This window comes from Hetaerina americana, unplaced genomic scaffold (assembly GCF_022747635.1).
Source record: "Hetaerina americana unplaced genomic scaffold, ioHetAmer1.1.p SCAF_49, whole genome shotgun sequence".
Classification (NCBI taxonomy): Eukaryota; Metazoa; Arthropoda; class Insecta; order Odonata; family Calopterygidae; genus Hetaerina; species Hetaerina americana.
Genome location: NW_027287084.1, coordinates 1,554,195 through 1,571,813, shown reverse-complemented (window position 1 = coordinate 1,571,813; position 17,619 = coordinate 1,554,195). Strand labels below are relative to the sequence as shown.

At 38.3% G+C, this 17,619-nt stretch overlaps 1 protein-coding gene across 1 annotated transcript; it reads right to left on the bottom strand.

Annotated features, from left to right (window-relative positions):
• Positions 1 to 10,339: 10,339 nt before the first annotated feature.
• On the bottom strand, positions 10,340 to 13,844 carry LOC139693416 (uncharacterized). The gene is made up of 3 exons (XM_071591551.1): positions 13,757 to 13,844; positions 11,696 to 12,146; positions 10,340 to 10,574 (listed from the first exon to the last, which is right to left on the bottom strand). Exons 1-3 carry the CDS (start codon positions 13,842 to 13,844, stop codon positions 10,568 to 10,570), a joined length of 546 nt encoding a protein of 181 aa, XP_071447652.1. The 3' UTR covers positions 10,340 to 10,567.
• Between the last annotated feature and the right edge of the window lie 3,775 nt (positions 13,845 to 17,619).

The window sequence follows — 17,619 nt, the reverse complement described above, 5'->3', positions numbered from 1 at the left end:
AAAGTGTGAATGAGAGCGTATTAATTTCTTCACCGTTAATAATCCATTATCCATTTCAATGTATTCAGCGTCACATAGTTCGAGGCATATGAGATAAGATAAATGGAGAAGTTGCAACCTCACCTTTTCCTAATGGTTTTCCGTTCGATGTGCGCATGGTTGCGGCGGCGGAGAGACCGAGCAGTGCGATGAATACGGCAATGGATGGCATGGTGGTTCGCTGGTTGTTTTTTTCGCGGTGTGCTGGAAGGGAATAACTCACTGTTTGTTAATGCCTGTCGATGGCTGCGTTTGCTCTGCGTTTGGTGCTCGTGGTGGTGACCGTTTTATACCAAATTTCACCCCTCGAACTCCCCCTTCGACACTCTTTTACCTCGAAAACCCGTCCTCACGTAATCACCAAATCGATTCGCACGGGGAATGACAACGAAGGTCTCGAAAGCCGAGAATGGGGGCGCAGGGTTGGAAGCTGGAGAAACATCCGATGATGCGTGCGGCATTGACCCCCGCACCCACCGCCGCTCAGCGTTTCAAAGCTGTGCACTTACTAGATTCGGCGCCAAAATATGTTCTAAGGTCACCCGACCCAGGTGTGATATTGGAGAATAATCCACAGGTGATATTGCATGACCGGAGGTATTAGTTTTCGGCTTACGGTTATTTTAACAAAGAGTCAACACCCCATTAACAATAAAAAATGAACATTATTAAATATTTGACCCGCAGGCATTACATTTTATGTATGTTTTGAAACTACGGCGGCATAACTTTTCTATGCATAACTTTGTGAATTACTAGTTTGGCTAACTACTGCGCTGATCTAAAAAATACACAGCAGGTGACTTTCCAAATTTAATAGACTAACAGAACGGTGAAAGGTGTAATAAAATACAGAACTCACGTAATTATTACCTACAATGAAAAATGTGTATTTGTCAATGAAACCTTCGTAAACTCTCATGCCACTGATAATCTCACGATATCTTAATTCTCAAGCATGGAGACGCCCTTCAACCGTTTTAACTAACCATTAGTTATTCTACATCTTGTTAAGAAGCTCATCGTCACAAAAGGAAATAATAATGATTTTTACTGAAAGGGAGATGTTAATGAAAAACTTAGTTATTTTATGCAAAATCTTGGTTTTAGTATCCAATGAGTAGATAGATAATTCTTTCCGCCATGTTCTCATTTTACTGCAAAATGCAAACTGTGAAATGTATGTGTCATCTTCAACTTCAAACGTTAATTCATTTAGTATTGCAACATATTTTCTTTTTTTCACACTATGATTAATTTTCTATCAGTTTTCGTTTGGGACTTTATCCTACATTTCACATTTCCTACATGAAAAAAGCATTTCATATCTGTCGATGGTTTTGATTTAAACGCCGAAGAGAATTTCGTACATGGTTGGTGGGATGGGTGGCAATGCACTACGTAATCTTTGGACTTTTCTCTAGAAGTACATAATGGGATGAGAGTTATTAGTGTTGATGATCGCGAAAAATTAAATCTTGCTGGAAGTCTTCTTAAATTTGTGTCAGAAAACGTACATTTTCTGGATTTCTTTAAGAAAAATAATTCTCCTTAAGTGCCTAATTCTCATCAGGGAAATATTCTTCAGGATGTAGTATCATATCAAGATGTTACTCGCAATATGTTTACTCCACGGGCAAATGCTTATTTCCCATGTACATCGTTCACATAAATATTCTTATTTATCCAATAGGTTCTGCGAATAACTAAAGTATTTTCAAAAAACTTCGTCGAAGAGATCAGTGTATCTTCTGCTATTTTATTGCCATGGTTGTTTTTCTCTTTGAAATTCATCAGTATATTCTCGTATTTAAAGCAACTATAATGCATGAATTGTAAAACTATAAAATAATAAATCAAGTAAATTAGCGTATAGCGAAAACTATCGGCTTAATAGAATTAAAAAAATGTAAAACAGTGCATTGCTAACGTTTGTATCCTCTGTTTTGTGTATTTGAAGCGCTCCAGCGGACTCATTTTTATTTCCTCTGGGTAGCTTAAATAGTTTCTATAAATAAACATCTCTTATTTGGCGTGCAAATATTAAAATGTTCCAGACATCAAATAATTCGTTCGATATATATAAATAAATACTCTTCCAATAAAAATAGTCGGTCAATTCTAATTGAATGTAAATATAAATATTCTCATCGTTTTTAAAAACTAAATAAATCGTGATCGATAGCGACGGCGTTCTCTTTTGTTTTTTTATATTCAGCTGTCTCGCATTAATGACTACTTCGAAAGTTTTGGGCTACCGTGGATGAGGTTTCGTTGGGTTGAACCACTATTCCTGCAGATGTGCTTTGCCCACGCGGTATTGAGTTTTTTAAAGGTGCTCGGAGGGTTGCGTTCGCACTGCAAATGCAATGTTACCATTGCGCGCCATCGCTACTTTCCTGTCCTAGGCGGGATGCGAGCCGAGGATTAGTTGAAATACATTCTCCATGCTTTCTGGTTTTACATCTAATATACAAGTAGGCCTTGTTACATCTTTGAGTATCACTTCCTTATCAGCGGCCATTTGTACACCAGGGAGAGAATCTATTGATGAGGCCGACCCCAAGAGACAGGCGCTACAGCTGTTGAATGCCAGATATCCTAATATTTTTCGAAATCTATTTACAAGAACAAGATATTAAGTTCAAGTTGTCCGTCGAACTAGTCACTGCTTGTAGTCTGCGTTATTTTAGGATTATCCGAAGCTTGCGGGTTCAAATTCCGTATCGGAAGTAGCCGTTGAGTATGGATTTAATTAATTAATATTGTCATTAAATTTATAAAATTCATTAGATAATATTAATCCAGTTTATAATAGTGACTACGAGATTATCACAAAACATTATTCTTTCTCCCCGTTTCCCTTTTTCCTATTGAAGAATAATCGTGATATAATAAAACATAATGCCTTCGAGAGCGCACAGCAATCGATGGTGCTTCTAGAGTGAGGAAATTCGTTTTTCAGTAGTGCAAGGCCCCTGATGGCCGTATTTTGTTTCATGAGGGTCATATTGATTCGGTTTGTTATCATTCTGCATGCGCCACAAAAAATCTGGACGTGAGCCGTGGTTTTTAGTATAGTAAACACATTAGTTCGCAGATGCACACACTGGCACGCGTCGGATGTCCCCTTCAAATGCCCCTCCCAAGTCTCGATGTGACCTCGTGTGTACGAATTCGAGATGTTCAATGGGCACTCTCGCCTTCACGACTCTATTCTCTTCGTCTTTTTTTTTGGAGGTCTTCCACCTGGGGTCCCTCTGCTCCTGTTACGTGAATCATCGAAAACATCCACTCTTTTTGGGACGACGCGGAGGGTGAACCAATTTGGGACGTGGATAGTAAATATGAAGTCTTTCAGCATTTATGGGGGTATATGTTTAATTGAACATACTCTTACCCAACTTAGTGTCGTCGTGTTAATTACGGAAATATTTCCAGTCCCTAGATGAAGAAAATCAGATGTGCCGGAGGAGCTTTTCATGCACGCATACATACATACCGTTATTCATCAGAATGTGGCTAAGGATCCAATTCTTTACCATTTCTCCATTTGTTTTGGGAGTGAATTAGTTGGCCATCGGTTATTTAAGGGCTAAAAACATGTTTTATTGATTCCTGTGCACACCCAATGACTAACGACTCTACCTATGATGTATTTTTATTCCAAGAATCTATTCTACAATAGTCTACCGATCAAATATAATTTTTTGGGCAGATCGTGAAAACTATTACTAAAGCTTTGCTTAACGTTACAATAAATTGATAACGAGACGAAAATTCTTGCAAGTTTCTACTTAATATAGATTAATTATCGACTAATTTCGATGTACTTCACCATTCTCAAGTAAAGATTTCAATTTACGGAGTCTAATGTATATAAAAAACTTGGGAGGTGGGGAAACCGGGGTGTCCTCACGTGTTAGGTGGGGTTGTGGGAGAGAGGTGAGATGAAAACCGGAAGTTATTGAGGATGGGGGAAAACTTAGTTCAAGGGGGGGAGGAGGTTGAAGGTTTTTAAGGGATGAGGGATAAGCAAAGGAGCAAGTAGATTTCGGTCGGTTGTAATGAGATGGTCTTCTTTCCTTATCTGGGGCTCCTTGCAGCGTCTATCGTCGTGTCTTCTCACGGTGTGTGGGGAAGGAAGGTGTAAATATATGTTAGTAAACAATTAAAAAATTAATTTTTATTGAGTGGAGAATTTTTAGAGTTTTCGTCTCTGTTATTATGGAACGGTTCCAGTACATCACACCTGAATCTGTAATTTATTATAAATTGATGAATGCTTGCATTACACTTAACCATTCATCGGCTCCAAGAATTTTCTGCCATGATTCATGCCTTTTAAAATACTTATGTATTCCTTCTCCTGCCTCGGTCACCCAACATTCTCAATTCAAACCCGATATTTTCCGCCCTGCATTTTCTCTCAAAATCTATTGAAAATGTTCCTGTATTCTAGAACGTTCTCCCAACAACTTTATCAATTACTTCCCCTGGATTGCGTAATATCCTCTTTGGTTTTCCTCTACGTCCAATTTTTCTTCACACGAGCATTCAGGTCTAAGTCAATTCTTATTACCGATCAAGTTATTCTAAGTCCCAGTTCAAGGAATACATTGATCTTATCTTTGCGTCCTTACTCGAGGTTCCAGTCATGAGCTTCTTCCTCTTTGTAAATGCATCCTTAACCAACGAGTGCACTCATTTCCCTACTTCTATGCCGACTTCCGTCTAAAAGTGTTCAGCTTGCTCCACTGACATTAACGGGTATTTATGTACTATTCTTCTGCGTATCGCTACCCATGGAGATTCTCTATTAGCCAACTCTACTTACGCCTCTTGTGGTGAGCTCATTTCGAATTAATCATATCGCGATTCATCATATCTGCGTCTGTATGGTATACATTTTATTCATTAAATTTGTGTATAAATAATGTAAATTTGCCACAAATATTTCTCAAACGCCATCTTGAATTACACCATGCAAATTTAAATATACTGGTTTTATTCTAACTTCCTTTTGTTTTCACAACTGCTAAGGCTTGATACACCTCTCGTTATTTTGTAAAACCAAACCGACTTCCGCCGAAATAGTCGTTTGCCCTCTTCGTGATATTTTTGCTGATAATTCTTAATATTATCTTTGCCGCACGCGAAATTGATTTATGGTGCTTACGTCCTCACATATTGCTTTTTTCGGAATGTAGTTAAACTTGGTCTAACGACATCTTCTAGCCAAACCTTTTTTTCCAGATATTCTACGAATCGGGCCTACGTTGAAGCCCTTTCTTCCATTTTCCCTCAACTAGTGTAATTTTCAAGATGTAAACCATTTAAACTATCTTCTTCGCCCTCTATGCTCGTTCTGATTATTTACTTCTCCAAGCCCAGTCTTCCTGAACCTAATACTCTAAAATCTCCTAACATTTGTTCTATATTTTGTCTGAATTTCTTTTGCTTTAATTACTACTTCGATTTTATTACCGTATTATTCATATTAGATTACCTCTTTGGCCGCTTATCAGTGAGCATAGAAATTCCTCTAATTATTGCTGCAAGTCTTTCACTTTCCAGGATATCACACCTTTTTATCTCTATATATGTTAGTTCTCCATATTCTTGCGCTGATCTTTATAACACGTTTCCTTCGTCAATTAGTTTTTCTCCATGGTTTATCATTTAGTTATCTGCAATTTTTCTCTTTAGCTCCGTTTTCCAGTTGTTTTATTCTTTCTGCCTTCCACCTTCCCAATTATCTCTTCTGTATTCCATGGTTTAATAACCAATTTTCCTATGTACCAATCCTATAGTTTCTTTTTCTGCATTTGAAAATCCTTACTTTAAGATAGGGCCACTAAGATTCTACTGTGCCCGTCCGCTTATCCTTGCCGGCCTCGGTGGCGGCGGGGTAACGTCCTCGCCAACCAACCCAGAGGTCGTGGGTTCGATTCCCACCTAGGTGGATATTCCTCCATCTAGGGCTTGGTTGTATGTGATTGTCGTCAAATGTCTGTAATGTAGGGTTAGGTGGAAGAAGGGACTATTAGTCCCAACCTCGCCCAATTAAGTCGATAATAATAATAATAATATTTCCAATTTTACCAACTACTTCCATATCCCTTAACTTATATTTGTTCCAGCTAGGGAGTTCTACTGCCCAATTTCGCAACGTTCTCATCTTGTTAATAGATTATCTGGGGTTTGAAGTTATTTTTCATGAGCATTTAACTATGAATCGAATTGGTATCTGCTTTGGAGAACTGCGAATTAATGAACTATTATTAAATTCCTATATAAAAATAAAATAAAATAATTTGCGGTTTCCTGCCTCTCCCATCCGTTTCTTTGTTTGTTATGTTATTTGAGCAAAGTATTATTTATTTTCAGGTTTAGGTTTACTAAACTCGTGCAGAACTGTATTGCATTCTCCCGCTGTTATTCCTTGTCCCTAAACTCCCTTCTTTCGCATCTCTCCTTTCACCCATTACTTCATTCCAATAGCCCATCACTGTTAACTTTTTCCTTGTAGGAAACTTACTTATTATTCCCTTCAGAATGACCTAACCGGTTTGTAATTGATACTTCCCATTTTTTCTTGACGGAATGTAGTTTATGTGCAGATTATTGTAATTAAGTTCATCCTCTTGAAAAAATTATTGCATACCGGGAAACACCCATGTAAGTTTTACTTCAAAATACAGTGTACCATTTCAATCCTTCTAATATATGCGCTTACTTCAACTGATGCTGAGAAAAAGGCGTTCCAGGAAGGAAAATGACTGCCTCAGATGGTCCAAGTATTACAGATACGGAAGCAATGAACATCAGTTTCTTATAATTTTGCCTTTCTTCGAGGTTTCAGTATACTAAAATTTGCTTTTGATCAGCTGTTTAAGGGATGCCTCTAAGGACGTGTGTGGCATGGAAAAACGGGACGCACACCTTGATCGAAAACAGCATTAATTTTCGTTAGTCATCGGCAGTTCTATTTAAAATTATTAAAGTCAAGATAATTAATGATCAGTCATTAGTGATAAAAAATGAAGAAATAAATACAATAAATTATATGATATATTGCAAGGTATAATCTAAATTTTGTTAATATTACAATAGCGTGGTGTACATATAATTATTGATCAAAATAAGTGGTTTCATATTTAATAATATACAATTACTGTCGTAACCTGTATTTACTGTACAATTCCTGGATTCATATTATGGATATATTTATTTGTCACATTGGCTGTTTGAATAGTGTAATATGGAGTATGAGGTACCTCAGATGTACATCTACATTGAATATTTTAATTTCAAAAGAGACTCGCATATCTGATGCCCGCACATATATGGATAGAAATTTCCGCCCAAAACAATGATTATTGATCTATTTCAACCGTTCACGGATTGGTGATCGATCCATACAGGCATATTTCACTTATCACTGGAACTAATATATCAACTAATATTATGGAATATTAGTTTAGCCGACAGCTGGCACCAATAGCCATAAGCGATTGGGATATGGCAGTTTTAAGTGGAAAACTTTCTTCAAGGAGAAGTGATATTCTGTGTCATGTTGATGCTAATTATATCATCTGTCGATTTTTTCTTTCTTTAATTTCTGCGACAGAAGTTTATCATAAAGTCCTAGGCCTTAATCTGATTCTTTCAGTTGACACTCTTTTTTTTATATCTCTTTCTCCCATCGACACAACCACCATATCCTCGGAAAATGCAAACTGCCAATTTTTCTCTTTAAGTACGCGCTCCGGAAAAATTCTGCATAGAACTCCTGTCTCAGTCAAGTAATCACTTCGTTGTTCCTATCAGCACGTTCCTCCTATTCAAATAACGATTTTTATTCCGAGTTTTCTTACGCGATGAAATTGTTCCAAATATTTTTCAATCTCTTGAGTAGATTTTAATCTCAAATAAAATTTCCCAATTTCACTGCCTCATATTAAGCAACTTAGCTGTATTCCTTGAAGTTGCTTCTCCCTGTCTTTCCTTTGAAGTGCCTTCTCCCTGTGTTTTCGGGCCAAATTAAGTATCATTTTACACTTGTTACGTGACGCAAACGATTTTAGGGAATCAGAATGAGGTGTTGCTGACCAATGAATCGGTTGCCTTTGATATGGAACCGGAAATGTATATTCTACTGACGCTGATGCCATTTTATTTCATTTTTCCGGCACAAAATTATGTCTCTGTGATGGAATTTCTATATTATTTTACATCGAATGTTGTTTTTAGAAATGCGTGGGTTTAGGGCTAATGAAGGGTTTTTTTTCTAATTTAATTAGTTAGAAGAATACGGCAAAGAAATTTAAGATTGTGCGAGGTTGTTTTAATTTTGAGTCGATGTTGCATCGTACAAGAAAATAAGTGAATTAATGACCGAATGCGTTAATTCCTCTCGGGTCCTCCACCGGGTTATATCGTCCATATTGGCCTGGACGAATGGAATTGGAATGGAATGGATTGGATGGGAATGAACGAATGCCTTCGATTGGGGGTGGATGAAGAATTGAAGGTTGTGCTTTCTTTCTTTTAGATATTTCGCCTGCTAACGACTTGACTTCATCATTCCGTATTATTTCTTGCATAATAATGCTACACAGGGAGTTGTATTGGGAAAGGAGAATTATTCTAATCAAGTGCTCATTTAAATCACTTGTTCACATCCTAAAAATTTATAAATTTCTAATAATCGGAGTGGCTATACTGTTTATAGGAGGAATTTCTTGGGATCGGTTATAGCTATGTATATGATATATACAGTGGGATCGAGTATAGGTATATAAAAATAAGTGGGTTGAATCATTTCTTTGCGAGTTGTTTAGTTGGAAAATAGCAAAATGATTGCTTACATTGAGGATCAACGTATATACTACCTTGATCAAAAATTTCCCGGAATTTATTCAGAAAATTAAAAATACAAGTTTATTCATCTAAATCTATATTGTCCCCTTCAAAGTAATCCCCATCGACTGCAACACACTTATGCCAGCGCTTGATCCAATCCTCGAAACATTTTTTATATTCGGTTTTCGGTATGTCCATCAGTGCTTCCTGCCATTTTTCCATTACTTCCTCTCGGCTGCTAAAACGCGTTCCCCGTAATGGTTTTTTAACTCGATTGAACAGAAAGAAGTCACAGGGAGCCAAATCAGGTGAATTCGGTGGCTGTTGGATGGTATTTGTTGCATTTTTCGTCAAAAAATTACGAATAATGATAGCACTGTGCGACGGTGCGTTATCATGGTGCAAAATCCACGAGTTTTCTGCCCACATTTCTGGTCTCTTTCGGCGAATTGCTTCACGCAAACGTCTCATAACGCCCAAATAATACTCTTTGTTTACTGTCTGGCCTTCTGGCAAAAATTCATGATGCACTACACCGTTGTAATCCATGAAAACCGTCAGCATTGCCTTCTTTTTTGACTGAAAACGACGTGGTTTTTTTGGTCTCGGCTCATTTGGTGAACGCCATTCACTTGCCTGATGTCTGGATTGCGTGTCGTACTCATAAACCCACGTCTCGTCTCCAGTAATGATCCTTTTGATGAATGTGGGATCGGATTCAGCCTCGCAAATCATGTCTTTTGCGACGTCAACACGGTCTCTTTTTTGCATGAAATTGAGGTACTTTGCTGCTACACGACGGAAACCCAAATCATTAACCACAATGTCTTGCGCGGATCCATAGGCAATGTTCAAGTCCTCCGCTATTTCTCTGATGGTTAATTTGCGGTTATTGACCAACATTTCTTTTACTTTATCAATTTTTTCACCGACTTTCGATGTCGATGGTCTGCCACTGCGTTCATCATCTTCGATTGACTCACGACCACTTCTGAACCGCTCGTGCCACTGGTAAACGACCGTTTTTTTTTAGAGAATCGTTGCCGAAACACTTTTCCAACATTTCCAACGTCCGTGCGCCACTAAATCCGTTTTTTACGCAAAATTTAATACAAGTTCGTTGTTGCAAATTTAAATCCATTTCTGAAATTGTAAAAAATCGCCAACACACACAGAGATAGATGTACTCTTGGCTACGTAACTTTTGCAAATGTCAAGTTATGACACTAAGATTTAAAGGGAATATCAACAACAGATGTACCAATTTAAAAAAAAAACAGAACTCAAATCGGAACGATGGGAGCGCCACACGGTGGTTATTCCGGGAACTTTTTGATCAAGGTAGTATTTCTGTTCTGGTTGTTGGAAGTAAAGAAGGAATTAAAAAATAGGAAAATATATTTTTATTTACTAATTACTAAAATCACTACAGTTGGTCTAGGACCATGATATGTTGTTGGATATCCAGTCACACATCCGTGTACATAAAAGCATGATGGCTGTTGTCATGGAATATAAGATGGGCTTCCAATAGTGTTTCTTGCCACCTTACTCAGTCGCAGTTCACGGACTAAGTCAGCCACACTCATTCTTCAGTTTATGCATAATCATAAATTCAGTGGGAGTATATATTGGAGGTAAATATGCTGTTGTCCTCAAGTTAGGATCTGTAAAAGAGAAAAAAATGCAAATTATAATTATCTATTTAAATTGATGAAAGACATTACCTTCTCATTTTATCAATTTTCCTTAATACTGCTGCAGTAAAGTCAATGCTCATTATACCATTAAGAATAGCCCAAACCATCAGGATTTTGTGAAAGTTCTGGGGTATTTTGAGGGGCCGCTACAGGAAACTTCGCAGTTGCAAGAGGGTGTATTAATTCTTTTTTATGGAAATGATATCATTATAACCATCAGCCATATTTTATAATTTTAGTATTTTCTATCATACCTTGAATATTTTTTCAAAGCACAATGGTACTGTTTTCGTGTTGTAGGTGGAAACTATGAAAATGAACATGCAAGTATTGGTCCATAATTATGCCATATCTTGAAAAAGATTAACTTTCAGTGCCCAGTTTGGGTTAGCTTAGGTGAAGACAGTAAAGGGCGATTGCAGTTAGAGGATCATAGTTAGGGCGTTCTAAAATTCTTCGATTGTTGTATTGCTTTCGTGCATCATCGTACATCTCCAGACATTCACTTAATTATCCAAAATATCTTTGGTTTTATATCAGTGAATTGTTAGTGTTTAGTTATGAAATTGTTTAAATAAATACACACAAACAGTTTCAGGTTTAAATAATTAAATTGTACTAAAATGACTCATGGAGGACATCTTAAAAATCAGCAAATTTCGAAATCGAAAATGGTACTCTGTATCGGCCCAATTAGAGCGTATGAAAAGTTTTTTGTGTTAGTTCTTTGTTTAAAATTATATTTTATTACGCCTCAATACTGGACTACTGACCGGAAGATTGGATTAAAGTCCTTGTGATTCTGGGCACCTAGATTACTCGGCTCCTCTCAAACTATATGACTTTAAGGGAATCTGATAGTTCTTGGAAGGAATTGGAAAGGGAACTGGCATCTCTATCCGGATGTGTGAATTTCATTCACCCTGGGATTTAGGATGAAGTGAGTTCTGCTCTGCACCTATTATACAACATTCATGTTGATATGAAACAACTCCCATGACGGGGACGATATTAGGAGACCGCGGGTTTTTTTTAGTATGGGGACGGGCGCATGTCCGCCGCAATAATTCGGCCTTCAGTATACCTACCCTTGGTTGAAACCTCCACTGAATGCCTGTGCCTGGCTGCTTGAGAATGTATTGGATCCTCTGCTGAAGCTGGTGGCACTGGCAGCAGCTGCGCTCCCGCCCCCCCTCTTGCCGTTGCCGTTGGTGGGCTCTGGATTGCCACCGGCAGGCTTCTTGGCCGGTTGGCTCGCGGCGTAAGGAATAGGTCCCATCATCGGCATATCGGGGAAGACCATAGCCATCATCCCGTTGGCGAACATGTTGTATGGGGGTTGCGGGCCCTCCTCCGCCGCATCCTCCTTCTGGTCGTCGACGGCTTCCTCGGCTTCCCGCGCACCTCTCTCCCCGGTCGCTTCTTCGTCAGCTTCCGCGGCTTCCGGTTCTTGGTGTCCGTGTTGTTGGGCGGCCATAAGGGCTCCGAAATCCATCATCGGGTTCAGAGAGTCTTGGGAGAACATATGTTCCATCATAGCTGCAGAGATGGGTGGAGAAAGGGAAAGAAAATGTGAGAAATAGGCACGTGGCCGAAATTATGGTGCGAGATAGTTCTTCCCCATCCAAGGAAGGAAGTCTGAGTACCGCCCTCTTTGAGGAGCTAAGTGCATTCCTAAATGTCCATCGTCGGCAGCCTGTTGAAACAGAATTATTTTCGTATGACTATGAGGAGGGTTCAAATTTCTTATTTGGAAGTTAATTATGATGTTCATTGATGATAGGGTGGACTTAGTTACTATCTGACTGCTGAAGCATAAATGATACTTAAAATATTATATTCGATTAATTAACGTTATAAAGGCTGTCATCATTTCAGGAAACTATTAATGGGGCTTTCCCCATTAATTATATTCTGAAATGGTGATGACCACTCACTAAATGAATATCGTTACATGATTCACTACAGCTTGAATATCTTTAGTTGTAATATTCTCAGGGAAGCTCTATTTTTATATAATTGTTCTGACCGCAGTGCACTTCTTACGTTTGCGACCTGTTTCATGGATCCTCTAGGAACTGTTCATTTTCATCGACAAACGATTCTGTTTTTTGTATATTCGTTATTGAAATGGTTGGAAATGCAACTAACGTCCCTTATGTGTTTCAACGTCACATCGTAATTAATTTTCCGTAGATGATATTCCAAATGCATAATCGCATCGTTTTGAATAATTAAATATAGATAAGCATGCGTCCATTCGTCATGTAATGACTCCTGGGGCATCAAACTTGACGGGGAATTCTTTGTTTCCTATTCATTAAAACATTTTGGCAATGACACACGTAAAATACGTTATTTATTTAGGAATTATAATTTTGTCGACGTACGATTTTCCTATTATTTTTCTCGCATTGGTCTACTTTTCAACATGTTTTCGTGCGGTATCCAGTATCCGGATTCTTACAGTGGTATTGAAAATAACATAAATGTACGTTTTGAACTCTCCTCCGATCATTCGATGATTTATATTATCTCTCGGAAATTTAACCATGGTATATATTGAGAATTCGTCGAAATGACTTACTGCCTGCCTTTTGATCTTTGATAAATCTTACCCTTAGTCCGAGCTACGCATTTTAGTCATTATTTCAACGGCAAAACTATTCGGAGATAACTACCCGAACATATAGCGCTTGACAAATTTAAATCAAATTGTTTTCTCATTCCCAAAAAGGGAAAACGATTAATATTTTTTCTTTCATCTTAAAACCTCATTACAATAATAAAAGGCTCACACCTTGCATTTAAAGTTAGGACATATATTGGCGCATATATTTAACTACGAAAAATTAATTCGGAGGCTAAAAATGAAGTTATTATTTGTGCCAATTAAGTATCGAAAACTTCGGTTAATTTCTTTTAAAAACTAAAATATAATGAAACCAAAAAACATCTTATGTCCCCGCATTGTTTTTTGAGATGCCTTCAAATCGCATGGGAATTATCATGGCAAGTACCCCACTCGCTATTTGCTTCTTACCTACGTGGTTACATTGAATACAAATCATTTTATAATTATACTATGTGCTCGTTACGGTGATAGCTGAAAATCGAAAGAATCCACGCTGAAATGGCGGGAAACTCACCTTTCTCGAGCTCCTTGTCGTCCATGGTCATGATTGTGGCGGCGGAGGAGACCGCGACGATGGCGAAAAGAATAGCGAGGGTCCTCATGTTGGTCGGTCGGAAGATACTTCGGCGGTGAAATTGAGATCAAGATTCACTCGAGGGGTTTGCGGCGTTGATGTGGTCGCTGACTGTCTTCTGGACGGCTGCTGTTCTTGTTCTCCTCGTCAAACACTCGTTGGATGCGCTTGCTCGGTCGCTCTGTGCTGGGATCCCGAGATGGTGTCCGTCTTATACCCCTTGCGGCCCCATCCCCTCTCGGGATTCACGTGAATTACTCCCACAACCGCTCTCCCTCTCCCGTGGTGCTTTCTGCACGTACTCACCAAAGTGATTCGTTCGGGGACTGTCAACGAAGAGCTCAGGGGCGGCGAGGGCGTGGTATGGGGGAGGGATGGGGGAAATAATGGATTTGGTTCCGGTGAGTCGCAGCCGATCTGTTTGACACGGTGCCAAGATAGTGTCGTCTCTTAATACATGCTCTCTCGGATGTCTCAGTAGTACCGGTCATGCATTACACTGAGTAAGTTTGTCCATAATTACCAATGAACATGAGATAGATGCGACTAGTCTTTTGTAATCTCAAAATAATGGTTTATCAGCTTCCTTCGATTTGAATGGCTACTTTGAATTCAATTTCAAGGTCAAATCAAAATGAAATAAAATTACATTTGGGAAAAAAAGTTGGGTCCCAGTGGGTAAATTGTATGAATTGTTTATATTGAATGCACATACTTATTTGACATTTCTGAAGTATATAATGTTATAATGCCGTATAAATAATAAAATATAGTCATTATTGGCCTGTCATATAGTCATTATGGAAATTGTTATGGTATTCTATGTAAATTACCATGGTACATCTTCCCTATGACGAGGATGAAATTCAGGTTTTTAACTTGGAAACCAATTAAGTAATCACACATTAGTTCCTAAATATATAAGCTGTTTAATCTCATTGCCGTATTTCAGTACTTAGCGTCTGTCCGTATCTCCATAAGTATAGTTTTACGAAAGAAGAGTCATCTTTATTGCATGGTAGTAGGGGTAGCTCGTAAGATAGAAATCGTAAGATAGTTTTCGTGTTTGCTCGGATTGCAGTTTTAATGATCACTTAGTACATGCTTGCCTTTACTGCGATGGGTTTCAAGAGATAAAAGGGGAAGAATTTAGAGAAATCTTGAATCTATGGTGCCCTGAGGCGTTAGTTCATTCTATCTTCTTGTTGAACACCTAAAGGGGTGAGAGGAATAAAATCGACGATACACTAACAAGTTATGCAAATAATTTAATTTTGTGGTTTTTGAGGGGTCTATAGCCCAGTTCTATGATATTCATTCATATGATAACATTGAGCTATGTACCCCACCCCAATTATAGTGCATATTCAACATTGAATGGGGGAGTGGTAGTCCAGAGGGTAGGGTGCTGGACTTGTGCCCGTATGGCCTGGGTTCGATTTCCGGGAAAGCCTCTGGGGACGCCTCAACTTCATCCAAATTTCATGATTTTTCGGTTTCGGTTCTTCTTGGGAAACCATATGTGGCCCAGAGAAAGGAACTGACATCCCTATACCGATTTGTGAATTTCACAAGCCTTTGGATTTTGTACTAGGTGATCTCTACACTCACCGATGAACCAACCTATCGGTTGATTATTGTGGTTTGTATTGAATACGGAAGAACAGAAGGTTAGAATAAACTTCGGATTGAAAGACGAGTGAATATATACTTGAATTTGAAGGTTTTATCAAGGATTATTTTTTAACCAAAAGAAACGTAGGTGGCCATCCATTGTTTTTTTTATGAATTTCGTTATTGTGTTTAAGTTGGTCGCGGTAGTCCAGTGGGTAGAGCGTTGGACTACTGACCGGAGGGTCCCGGGTTAGATTCCCGGGCAAGGCACTCTGGGCACCTGCAGCTCCACCCAAGCTATATGATTTTTCGGGTACCAGATTTTCCTGGGAAACCATAACCGGCACAAGGAAAGGAACTGCCCCCCCCCCCTACCCTGATGTGCACGCTGTTCACATGCCGTCGGGCGTCGGGCTTAGTATCGGGTGAACTCTACCATCACCTACTAAACCGACCTTCTGGTTGATTACTGTGTTTAATTCATTCGCCGTTTAAGGATAATAATATTGATCAAGATAGTTTAATTTAATCACTTTCCAGGAATTTTTATAGAATAGGCTGGTTTTGACTAATGCTAGAGCTTAAGTAAGCTTAGTTTTATCATGTAGTGTTATTTGAAACGCATCGGGTTTTACTTAGATTTCCAAATTTTTACTGCCGAAACTTGGGTTGTGGTCTAGCAGGAGTATTCTACCCAGCTGGGGTCACCGGCAGGGTAGAATACTCTGTAGTAGTCTCTGAAGGGATAGAAGTCTCTGAAGGGCTATCTTTGCTTAAATATTTACTTATTCAATTTTGTCTTTCTCCAATGGATCATAATTTTTCATCTAAGGATATTTCAAAAAGTCGTGTAATTGGAGGGGCATTATTCTCACTTTTAAATGTGGTCAGAATTATGGATATCAGTAATTCTATAAATGCAAGCATGTGGAACGTTTAGTTTTAAGGTTCATGAAGTAGTATTTTTATGGATATTTTCTTCTATCGTCGTCCAAAATAATACAATTTTCTGCCAAGAGGAATTAAAGGTTCTTTTATTGTACACAGAGATCAACCTGAAGGTTGGTTTTGATGGTTTAGGGTATTGCTCACAACGTATCAAGTCCTTAGGGTTGTGTAATTTATACTTTAACGATCCGATTGAGCCATTTTCTTTCGCTGTGCGTTTCTCTTCATTTAAAAACTATTTTCTAAGCTGCTGATGTAGAATAAGTTTTGGTTATTTTCTTACGCAAGTAATATTGTACCCTACTTGTGGTCACCCACGAAATCAAGGTATCCAGAAAATCAAATGCATGAAACAGCTACCTAATGTAAGTTCATTTTGATTTATAATGTACTTGCAGTCGTGATTGACTTGCAGGACAGACGGATAGAACTATGTAATTTCTGGTTCGAAATATGTTTAGAAATAATTATCCACCCTGAGATTAATTTCTTTAAATAACCAATCCATCGTAAACCTCAGAAAACCTCATATCTGTAACTAAATATACATTTTGCTATTATAAAACAATTTTAACATGATCTTTCTGATAATTTTTCGTGTTTAGAATACTAATTCTCGATTTTGTGAACGTTTCTTCTTTCAGTTTTTTTTATCTGATCAAGTAGTCTTCATCGCCTTGAGGCATCGCAAAAATCTTATTGGAATTCTTTACAAATATTTAAGTTGATACCCTATCGTCAATGAATATAGACATGTGATATACCTACATTATTGCAGACAGGAATCGTTTAATCATCTTCCCTGATCAGGCCTCAAGGCTACCGAATGCTTGGAGGTTTTGTTTTGAAGGGTGGAGTTCCGCCTTGCTCTTTTCCCCGCGGACTACGCGTCGTCGCGCGTGACTTGTCCGCCATTACGGCAGTTGCTGTTTGCACGTGGGGCTTGTCCTTCTGACTCCATTCACCGTTTTTTTGAAGGCAACTCATGGCCAAATTTAGTTCAACCAGAGCACGAATCTTAAATGATATTAGCTTTGGCTATGATTTCTGAGAGCATATGTTATCCTTTTAGAATATCATTTGCAATGAAATTAATTTTCTATCAATTTTATTCGATTTCCATCCGAATCGGTTCGTGCCCTAACTCTTCCGAAATTTGGAAGGAATTATGTCATTTCAAAATGTTGCCTTTATTTTACTTTATTAAAAAATCTCATTCAAAAGCCTATTCAAATGATTTG

What these genes read in the sequence shown, in the direction of transcription:
- LOC139693416 (XM_071591551.1), bottom strand. Translation starts at nt 13,844, where the DNA reads ATGAGGACCCTCGCTATTCTTTTCGCCATCGTCGCGGTCTCCTCCGCC. An exon ending in CGACAAGGAGCTCGAGAAAG is followed by an intron (nt 12,147 to 13,756) that starts GTGAGTTTCCCG and finishes CCATCTCTGCAG; the next exon opens with CTATGATGGAACATATGTTC.